We start from the raw sequence: 11,534 nt of genomic DNA, 5'->3' as shown, positions 1-11,534 counted from the left end.
TGTACAGAGGGGTTACAATTACATGGGCAAGATAATGAGTACATTTCTTATCAAGCATTGTAGCCTCCTCCTTTGTTTCCCCTTCCCATCCCTTTCCATCCTCCCCCTGCCCCCCCCATCCAAACCTCCCTGCTCCCCCTCCCCCACACCAAAGTTGTAAAGTTCATTTTTGACATAACGACTTGTGCATCTCATTGTTGCAATGGGTCCACCTGTATCCCTATTTAAACGATTTGGTTTTTCCCCGTCCCCTCCACAAATTATACCGACATCAAATACAGTGAAAGCAGGGGTTATACTGTGGGGGAGGGACATACAAAGCAACAAAGAAATAATCTTATAAATGTGCTAGAAACAATCGCATGAAAGAAAAAAACATTTGAATACATATCTAAGGGTTCATTTCCCTAACATCACCTTATCTGACCTTTTCTGCTTGACTCAGACATATACTAGATAATGCAAGTAAGGGAAACCATGGGACCTATGTTTCTTTGGGCCTGGCTTACTTCACTTAATATAATTTTTTCCAAGTCTTTCCATTTCTTAACAAACCTAATATTCTTATTGCATTATAGTTCTACCTTTACAATAGCTCAATATGGAGAAGTTATGGTAAAATTATGATAGATTCTGATAAAATTTTAATTTAAGCTATAATACAAATTATCTAGAAGATTATTAGAAAATATTTAGACAATTATTGTATAAAAAGTTCTGTACTTCAGTGATACTAGCTAATTGAATTGCCATCTTTACTTGATGGTACATGAAAGTTCTGCAGTTCATTTGCATGTTTTTAAGTTTTTAATTGTGTTGTTTTCTGTTTTAGGCCTTGAACCAAAGACAATGATTGATTTGACTGAATTTAAAAATAATAAACACTTAAAACAGCAGCAGTACAGAGCTGAAAACCAGATTCTTTTGAAAGAGGCAAGTGTGGTGCTCAATTTATTATTTTCTTAGTTAGACTAAAGAGAAGTACTAATAATTCATATTTCGCAGATTGAAAGTCTAGAAGAAGAACGACTTGATCTGAAAAGAAAAATTCGTCAAATGGCTCAAGAAAGAGGAAAAAGAATTGCAAACTTAGGTATAGTCACTTGTTTTATACCTTTAAAAGAATCATTGAAAACGAATCATTTTGGTCTTGGATTTTCTGTTTTTCAAAGATGCTTTTGAAAACTATATTATTATGGTGATATAAATGTAGCTACAAGCTCAGTAAATGAAAACTATGGTGTATGAATGTCTTTGGGTTGAAACATGAATCTTAAGCCCAAACTTTATAATCATGTATTTCTGACAAGTTTATAGGATTAGTTTCTTATGCTGTAATTAATGATAAAACTTAGGGACTTTATGTTAATAAATATTCTTCTTAATATGCTCCTTTTCCTTAAGGGATATTCCCTCTTGATACCTTTTGTAAGTAAAAATCATGTTTTATTGAGTTTACATTATATTTTTAGTTTGTTTATCTTATCTTTGTATAATGGAAATTGTAGTTTAGTTTGATAATAATCATTGCAGAGCTTTCTTTGTTAGAGGCTAGATAGATTGTTTTTAATTTAGCTCAGGTCTACTATTACACCTATGAAATAAGTAAGATTTTAGATTTTTAGCCTTCTGGTCATTAGCACACAGCAGATGTTTTCTAGATAAGTGAAACTATAATTTATTAGTAAAATCAGCAGTGTACTTATAATTCCTGATTCTTTAATTTCTATTTTTGTTCTTACTAGTTACTAGTTTAAACACATAATGGGCAAAGAATAATAGAGAAGGTGAAAATCAAGTTAGTTTCCTCATTTTACTAATAGTTTATTAAAAGATGTGGATTGAAAAGAAGTTGGATTAAAATTGATTCTAGTTTCAAAGAATTAAATCATTGGAATTAAAGAAAAATATCTTTTTAATTTGTTCATTTTTTAAATTATAGGATTAACCATTGAGGACCTGAAATTAACTGAAAACTTTTCTCAAGAAGAAGGTACAGGAAATAGAAAACTGAACTTTGTGAACCTCAGTATGTGTGAAGCACAATCGAAGGTAAAGAGCAAAAAGAGTGAAAGGAAATGTCACCAGTGCTTTCATTTCTTCTCCCTTTATCTCATTTTGGACTTCTGCTCTTTTATAGTTGCTTGCTTAAGTAACCTGTTGATACAAAGTTTGATTAATGAGACATTATTTACTCTGAATACAGATTGAGAATTCAGATAAAATAGAGCTGCTGCATAGGAGTTCCTCACTCAGTATTCCACCATCAGATCAGAATGAGACAGAGGAGAACATGATCATACAATCAATATCAAGAACGTTGCCTGAAATTCACTCTAGTGTAGCAAGTGGTGTGGATCCTTTTGTCTCATTAACCAGACATTCTTCATCTATGCAAATAAAAGATAATAATTCATCTCCAGAGACTATTACAATAAGAGAGATTTTTAAAGCACCATGTCTACAATCTTTAAGAAATCTAGAATCATTAGTCAGTACTTTCAGTAGAGAGAGCAATGAAGATATAACTGACTACTTAAGCTCTCTTTCTAATGAGTGTATGAAGAAACTGCCAGTAAGCCACCCAGCACAAGAGAAGACTAGCTTCATACAAATAAGTAATTCATCTCTCCAAGCTTCACCAACAGCTTCAGACTTAATGCAGAAGTTATCACTTAGGCAAAAATCTCAAGTATTTTGTCAACAAATCTATGACCATAGTGGTGACTTCGTTAAATTACAAATGGCAACATCAGAAGATGAACAGGTTCTCTTCCCAAAACAGTACACTGATCTCAGTTTGAAAGAAGATAATAGAAAAAGTAAAGTATCCTTACAAACTGAGAGTTTGAAAAGTAAGCTTGAAATTAATTGCTCAGATTCGGTGCCTACTGCTGCTCAGTCAAAATTCTCTCAGATAGATCCACTTGAAAATCTTATAGAACAGCTACGAAGAGAATTAGTATTTCTTAGATCTCAGGTGAGCTTTCCTCAAAATTATATTTAGTGGATAACTTTTTCATTACTTTGCTAACCAAATTCTGTAACAATTAGGAAATTTTTTACTTACCCAGTAACAATTTATACACATTCCATCAAAAGTCTAAAACTGAAATTGATTTGATATGAACCTGACTTGGCTAATATGTTAAATGTTTTTTAGAATGAAGTCATAGCACAGGATTTATTGATCAAAGAAGCACAGAGTAGAGATGCAGAGATAGAACTTGAACGTCATAGAATTCATGAAGAACAGGTAGTATAAAGATAGACTTTAAGAGAAATGATTGTGATATTAAAGACAGAAACCTTCATTATGTTTCTTTACTTTTTTCTAGGGGTTGTGGGATGAAGAGGTGGAAGGGAGATCACCATCTCTTTTGGCCTGTATTTATTTTCATAATTGTTATATCTAAATAGCCTCATTTTTGGTGTTTTAGTTTAATTTTCAAATTTGTTTGTAACTTAAAACCTGTTAACGTGTGATATTTTATAACACATCAATTTTATTCTCTTTGTTTTATTCAGAATGAATTTCTTTCCAGAGAACTAATTGAAAAGGAAAGAGATTTAGAAAGAAGTAAGACAGTAATAGCTAAATTTCAGAATAAATGTAAGTTTCTATTATCTTACTTTTCTATACCTGTTTTTCCTACACTAAAGATTTTAGATCTCAATAAACTAATACTTTCTCTGTTGTCTAACCTGTTTATCCTTAATTATCTCTATAATATAGGTTACTTTGTCTCTGCCACTCATTTAGTAGGTTTGCCTTGTTATTTTTACTGTCTGATACTGATCTTAATTTTAATTTTTGTGACCTATGTCTAGTCATTTCATATTATCTAATGAAAGTGAAGTTAGAAAACAAAAATTTTAATATAAAGCCTATTTAAGGTAAAGACATGTTATTTTTTTTTAGCTGTGAGCTAGGGGTATTTATAAATAAATGCACATGACTTAAATAAGTCTGCCAAGTAACTCAACTATTTCCTGTTGGATTTATAGTTGAATTTTTTGGTTTATTTATATTTTCATTTCACAGTGTATTTTTTCAGTGAATTATTTGTCATGTGTTTGTTACAATAATTTAAATTGTAGAAAAGTTCTAGTTATTCAATAAGTGCAAAATATAATTACAGTAAAAGAATTATTTGAAGAAAATAAGCAACTTGAAGCAGGTATGAAAGAAATACTACAAGCTATAAAAGAAATGCAGAAGGATCCTGATATTAAAGGAGGAGAAACATCTCTAATTATCCCTAGTCTTGAAAGACTAGTTAATGTAAGTCACTTTTATCATTGTAATTTCTATCTTTGACTACATCATGACTTGCTTCCAAGATGATATTCCATTACATATTGGTCTCCATGGTTTTTGATGCATTTGAGTCAATTGAACTTTTAATATATCCTCTTTATATATGATTTTTACCAGTTTGTCTATAATATACTAAGGTTGAATATGTGGTTGTGTGTGTACTGTTTGAGGTTTACTGAGCATCTTTAATCTATTATTATTGTAAAGTTTCCCATCATTATTCCTTCAATTTTTTTCTGCCTTCTTCTTTCTAGTACTATTTTTTGTGCAGTTTGATATTAGCTCATAGGTTCTTAGGTGCTCTTTGATCTCTTCTTTTTCCCGTTAGGTAATTGCTATTGATCTGACTTCAAGTTCTTTCTCACTTTATTCTGTCATCTATATTCTTCTGATTCAAAGATCAGCTTGCAACCAGTTGGTGTTTTGTTTTGTTTTTTTGGTCATGGGGCTTGAACTCTGAGCCTGGGCTGTCCCTGAGCTTTTTTGTTCAAGGCTAGTGCTCTACCACTTTAAGCCACAGCACCACTTATGGTTTTCTGGTGGTTATTTGGAGATAAAGAATCTCACAGACTTTCCTGCTCTGGATGGCTTTAAACTGCAATCCTCAGATCTCATTCTCTTGAGTAGCTAAGATTACAGGCATGTGCCACCAGTGCCCAGCTAATCAGTTGTTTCTAATACAGAATTCAGAGCTCTTTTTTGGCTTGCACTTCCCACTGGGCTTTTCCAAACAGGATACTTTGTGTTTTTGCACCAATGACAAAAAAAAGAGAAAAATCATAAGTCCCTGTATCTAGTAAATATGACAGAGTTGAACTTTAATGGTCCTGTTTTCTAGTCTTCAAAGACTGGTTAACTTTGTTGATTTTCTAGATTCATTAGTTTCTTTACTCCTTTTGTATTTGTGAGAGGTAGATCTGCTTTGAATTATCCCACAACTCTGAAAGTGTAATACAAGGAATTTATTTTAAATATTTAAAGGTTTATTGCCCATAATATTAGTAAGTATTTGTTATAGAAGCCTAAATACAATACATATTTTATACTACTGCCTAAGTATGTGTTGTTTTCATTATCTGACCAAGTTGAGTAAAGGTTATTAAACTGTTTCCCAAATTACTTCTTGTTTAAATAGAACTATTCTTTTTTTCTTTTCTTTCTTTATTTTTGATGGGTCATGGGGGCTTGAACTCTGGGCCTGGGTGCTGTCCCTGACCTCTTCAGCTCAAGGTGAGCACTCTACCACTTGAGCCACAGCACCACTTCTGGTTTTCTGGTGGTTAATTGGGGATAAGAGTCTTACTGACTTTCCTGCCTGGGCTGGTTTTGAACCATGATCCTCAGATCTCAGCCTCTTGAGTAGCTAGGATTATAGGCATGAGCCACTGGCACCTGGCTTAAATAGAACTATTCTTATCATTGAATTTTTTTTGAAAATATAATTAAGTAGTTAAATTATTTCTGTAACACTATAATTGGTAGCAGAAAGTGAATGACACTAGGACATTTAACATCTTGCTAAGGTCAGAAAATTATTTGATAAAATGTGTGTGAACCAGTTGAACTGAACAGTTTACTTCTGTATATTTTTTCTCAAGTCCCAGGTTTTACGTATACACACACACACACACTATGTAAGTATGTTATGTATGGGTATATTTATGTATGCTATTGTTGGAGAATTACAGACAGTAAATAGATTATAATAATATCTTAATATTTGATGTATTATTTTTGCCCATTCATTATGTTTGCATACTTTTATCATATTTAGTCCTTATTAAGACAACTATGTGGAAAGGAAGCAATGAAACCACAATTAACTGATGGTAGAAGCTATTCTTTTCTTAAGGCTTTTAATTCAGATGCTATTGCTTAATTTTGACTAAAACCCTATGGAATGGGCGAAGCTGACGTTATTTCTGCTTCTTTAGAAACACTGAAATGAAGATATAAACAATTTAAATCACTTTTCCAGCCAAGAAGAGACATTTTTATTTCAGTCCTTACTATCTTATTCCTATGTGGATGATTTTTATAGTTTGATAACCTACTAACAAATTGGAGTTGCTTATTATAATGAAGTAATTATTGTGCTTAGTATATGGTAAAGATTTTTCTAAATTCATACTTTTAAATAAAGTGAAATAGTATACATGACAATGAAAATAGAAAAATGCTTACATGTCAATTTTTATTAAGGGTAAATTTTTATTACTATGAATCTACTTTTTTCCCCTACATTTCTAATATATAAATATCCTAGGCTATAGAATCAAAGAATGCAGAAGGAATCTTTGATGCCAGTCTACATTTGAAAGCCCAGGTTGATCAACTTACTGGAAGGAATGAAGAATTAAGACAGGAACTCAGGGAATCTCGGAAGGAGGCTATAAATTATTCTCAGCAGTTGGCAAAGGCAAATTTAAAGGTGAGAATATATTAAATAGAAAAATGTGTTAAGCATAAGAATGTAAGAGAATTTATAGGGAACTTATTTAAAGAATTGCCTTATAAGAAAAATGTCCCTTGAAGTTTTCAACATTAAGAAAAATTTTTGGGAGTATTCTTATAAAAATTAAATGGAAGCCAGACACAGGTGGCTCACACCTGCAATCCTAGCTACTCAGGAGGCTGAGATCAGAGGACTGTGGTTTGCAACTAGCCTGTCCAGACTGTAAGACTCTGAACTCCAATAAACCACCAAATAACCAGGACTGAAGCTGTGGCTCAAGTGGTAAAGCACTAGCTTTGAACAAAAGGCATCAGGAACAGTGCCCAGGCCCTGAGTTCAAGCCACAGGACTGGCACACTAAGAAACAAAAACACAAATGAATAAAAATTAAGCAGAAATAAGTGCCTTATTATATAAATACAAACACAAAATTTCTGTCTTATATATATTAGGCACTTCTAACTAACAAAATGGAATTTAATTTAGGTAAGGAAAGTATGAGGTTATTGCTTCAGTTTGCTTTTGGATATTCAAAATGTGATTCTTATCCTTGTTTCCAGATAGAACATCTTGAGAAAGAAACCAGTCTTCTAAGACAATCAGAAGGATCAAATGTCATTTTTAAAGGAGTAGACTTACCTGATGGGATAGCACCATCTAGTGCCAATATCATTAATTCTCAGAATGAATATTTAATACATCTCTTGCAGGTATGGCAGATTTTTTATGTATATAAAAATAAAAAATGGCTATTATCTTAATTTGCATGAATTCCTTTGAGTACTCTAATGTGAGATACATTATTAGTGGATTACGGTAGTTTGAATAGTATAAACTTTAGTCCATTCATCTTCATGAGAAGCATAGTAATATATTTTCTTCATATGCATGTTTATTCATGGTGTTCACAGGTATTACAATAAGCAGCTACTAAAATTAATGATTAGTAATTGTATTTTTATGTTGCTTGTTAGAAAAGCAATTCAAGAATAACGTGATCGAGCTTTTTAGCTTCATCTTTAGGTATTATTTTATTTTTTTAACCACATTAAAAGTTTTTAAGCCATATTATCTTTTATGTTTTTTATTCTTTTATTATTAGTTAACCCATTAAATAGAATATTGTACTAAAATATTCTACTAAACTTTATTCTGCTTGTTTTTCAATTTGCTAGCTATGTTATGGGCATTGTAAAAGGAGTAATGAAAGGTGATTTTCATTATTACATTTGAAGTTTGAATACCTTAATACATACATTACCAACATAATTACAAAAGCAGTCACATTGCTTTATGTTATATGCCTTATAATGAAATGTTTACAAATAGATTATTGAAATATACATTGGGAATCCACTACTGTGGATTTATTTATTTATCATTTTAGATTAATTTAGATTAAATAATCATAGAAATAATCTATCCTGATTATGGATTTGGTGTGGTTTTGTACTTTTTATAATCTTGTTGGAAGATGAGTTTATACCTTTAAACTCAAAATGCACTGTGATGTAATAAATTCTTGTTTCTGAACTGATTTTTAGGAACTAGACAATAAAGAAAAGAATTTAAAGAAATTAGAAGACTCTCTTGAAGACTATAATAGAAAATTTGCAGTAATTCGTCATCAGCAAAGTTTATTATATAAAGAATATCTAAGGTATATATTTAGCAAGATTTCATAAATTTAATTGCAGTGTATTCTTCATAAAGAAAATAACATGGAAAATATATTTTGTCATTTCTTCTTTTTTTAAATGATAGGAATTGCTTTCAGGAATATTTATCTAAATAAAATAGTTCAATGATCACAAGCCTTTGTATGTCCTGACACTGGCTTAGTTAAATATTAAACCAGACTTTAACATTTGCTAGTAGAAGACAGAGCAAGTTACTTAATCAGTGTTTTCATTTCCTTTCCTTAAAATTTTCTGACAGTAATATTTTTAAGAGTATGTGAAAATGCCCAGAGTAATACATAGCACACATGAATATTTTGTGAATAACCACTGTTGTCAGCATCATTCATTATCATTTGAATCATTTCTTATATTTATGTGAAGGAAATTAACATTTCTCCTTAACTCTGCCATCTCCTCTATTTCAAAAGAATGATTTCCATGGTAAGAATTGGGAATTAGAATACCTAGTAAGAGTGATTTAGGCACTAAGGTAACTACCATTTGATTTAGCAATAGATGTAGATTGCTGTTATCTCCTACTTTGCTAATAATGCAGTTGTAAAAGATCATGATGATGAAACCACACTCACTAAAGAGAAGGGATACTGTGGTATTTTCCACATAATTTAAGGGTTTTTTGTCTGGTTCTTCCCCCCACTCCAACCCCACCCCTGCAAGATATCTGGCAGATTTTGATTCAGATCTCATTAACCAGAATTAAATTATGTGTCCAAATATCAACCATTCAGTACCAAAGAGAATGATACTACCATCATTAATTGGTTAATACCAAACAGATTATAATTGATTGTGGAATATCTCTTCTACAGGCAATGACCTCTTTGTGAATTGAGAAGATTTTTATATACTTACGGTGCACAACACAGTGCTTTAACATATATAAAATGATGAAGAGGGTAAATCAAGTTTTAAAATATGTGCATCCCATCACACATATATATATTTTTTTATTTTTTATTTTTTTGGGGTCCGGTCGTGGGGCCTGAACTCGGCCTGGGCTCTGTCCTTCAGCTCTTCAGCTCAAGGCTAGTGCTCTACCACTTGCCACAGCGCCACTTCCTGCTTTGTTCTTTTTGCTTATGTGGTGCTGAGGAATCTTACCCAGGGCCTCAGGCATGCAAGGCAAGTGCTCTACCACTGAGCCACCATCCCAGCCCCCAACCATCACATATTTTTAAGGATGAAAACACTTAAATGACTCTTTTAAGTCTAATTATTTCTATTGTTGATGTTCTAAACATTTTTCAAGTAATCAGTGGTAATTAGGTCAGAATGCTGACGCTTGATTCCTGAATTAGTTTGGAGTAAGGACTCAATTGCAGTTATTATTCTTTCATATTAAGGCTACTGAGTACCCTTTAAACAGATTTTTATATCCTTTTGACAAAAACCAACTAGTCTTTGAACCAAATTTCAAACCTTGGTTTATCTTCTGGAACAAGATGGTCTAGAAATACTTATCTGTACTTTATGTTTGGATTTAAAATAGACCATTATGTTACAATATTTTCAGAATTACAAATTAGAAAACCAAAAATAATTTGATAATAACTTGTTACTTTACATTTACCTAAAAAATTGAATGAAAATGTAAACTCTTTGTCTATCAGATACTGAATCTCTAGGATGTCTCTTTTTAAACAAATTAAAAAAAAACTTAGAATTTCCATACTTAAAGTCTTCATATAACTAACCATTTTATTGGATTTACTATGTCATCATTTTACTACTGTTATTACTTTATGAATTTTGTTTGTTTTTAGTGAAAAAGAGACCTGGAAAACAGAATCTGAAACGATAAAAGAAGAAAAGAGAAAACTGGAGGCTCAAATTCAACAAGATGCTATAAAAGTAAAAGAATATAATGTAAGTAAGGCTATTTTAATATCGGTATACAGTTTTCCTACTGAAATCACTAGATTCAGTAACATCAAAGTGTTTTGTGCAGAATTTGCTCAATGCTCTTCAGATGGATTCGGATGAAATGAAAAAAACACTTTCAGAGAACAGTAGAAAAATCACTGTTTTACAAGTGAATGAAAAGTCACTCATAAGGCAATATACAACCTTAGTAGAAATGGAACGACACCTCAGAAAAGAAAATGGGAAACAAAAGAATGACTTAATATCCATGGAGGCTGAAGTTTGTGAGAAAATTGGATGTTTACAGAGATTTAAGGTACTTCTGATACTTAGTCTTGAGTTTCTGTCTCTCTCTGTCTCTGTCTCTCTCATATATATGTGTATACATATACATATATATGTGTGTGTGTGTATATATATATATATACATGCTGCAGATAGGTTAAAATTATGAACACCCAACATCTATTACTAGAATGACACTTGACATCATTATTTCATGTTTTTGTTGTTTTTTGTAGAAAGTTTTCATTGTAGACATTTCTCTCCTAAATAGTTTTATTACACATCTCAACAATACAAAACTTATTTGTTGACATACCAAAATGACTTTATCTAAACATTTGACAAATAACTCCCTAATTTACCTAATGCCCAAACTATGTTTACATTTCCTCAGTTTGTCCCATGCTCTAGTCAAGAATTTTGATATAATATAAATGTTTTTTGAAGTTTAACCAGGATTTATTTAAGTAAGTCAAAGTATCAAAGTAGAGCTGGGAGAGATTGAAAGGGAAAAAGGAGCACCTCTGGGAAACATGAAGGATGTCATGGCAGGAGGCTCCAAATGACAGCTCTTGTCTTAGTGTACTCACTCATTCTAGACAAAGCTGAAGAGTCCTCAAGTTTTCCTGGATAAATTCATCAACATAACAATTGGTTTAGGGTAGTTCCATAGTCAAAGACTTATGGGTCACTTATTTGTGCTTAGATGAAGAAAAGAAGCTCACAGTGAGCTATGAAGTGAATTACAGATATTTTTCTAGCACTATTATACTTCACAATGAATCATAACTAAGTCCTTTCTTTTTCTTACCTCATGAATTCCATTATTTACACTGTTTCTTAATAAGCTACCTTAGAACAGCCTTAAGGCACCACTGTGATGCAGAAGCTTGCTAGATTTTTTTTT

The 11,534-nt window shown here is 31.8% G+C and overlaps 1 protein-coding gene across 1 annotated transcript in view; it reads left to right on the top strand.

Annotated features, from left to right (window-relative positions):
* The window catches only part of Cep290 (centrosomal protein 290kDa), a 77,668-nt gene that overhangs the window by 14,536 nt on the left and 51,598 nt on the right, over positions 1–11,534 (top strand). Inside the window, exons 15-24 of the mRNA XM_013018821.1 lie at positions 833–933; positions 1,006–1,093; positions 1,943–2,052; positions 3,529–3,613; positions 4,143–4,285; positions 6,588–6,752; positions 7,337–7,486; positions 8,321–8,436; positions 10,243–10,345; positions 10,428–10,658. Coding sequence (XP_012874275.1) covers positions 833–933; positions 1,006–1,093; positions 1,943–2,052; positions 3,529–3,613; positions 4,143–4,285; positions 6,588–6,752; positions 7,337–7,486; positions 8,321–8,436; positions 10,243–10,345; positions 10,428–10,658 — 1,292 coding nt within the window. The remainder of the gene's footprint in view (positions 1–832; positions 934–1,005; positions 1,094–1,942; positions 2,053–3,528; positions 3,614–4,142; positions 4,286–6,587; positions 6,753–7,336; positions 7,487–8,320; positions 8,437–10,242; positions 10,346–10,427; positions 10,659–11,534) is intronic.

The sequence above is a fragment of the Dipodomys ordii genome, unplaced genomic scaffold (assembly GCF_000151885.1).
Source record: "Dipodomys ordii isolate 6190 unplaced genomic scaffold, Dord_2.0 Scaffold3, whole genome shotgun sequence".
Lineage (NCBI taxonomy): Eukaryota > Metazoa > Chordata > Mammalia > Rodentia > Heteromyidae > Dipodomys > Dipodomys ordii.
This window is presented reverse-complemented; position numbering and strand designations above follow the sequence as displayed.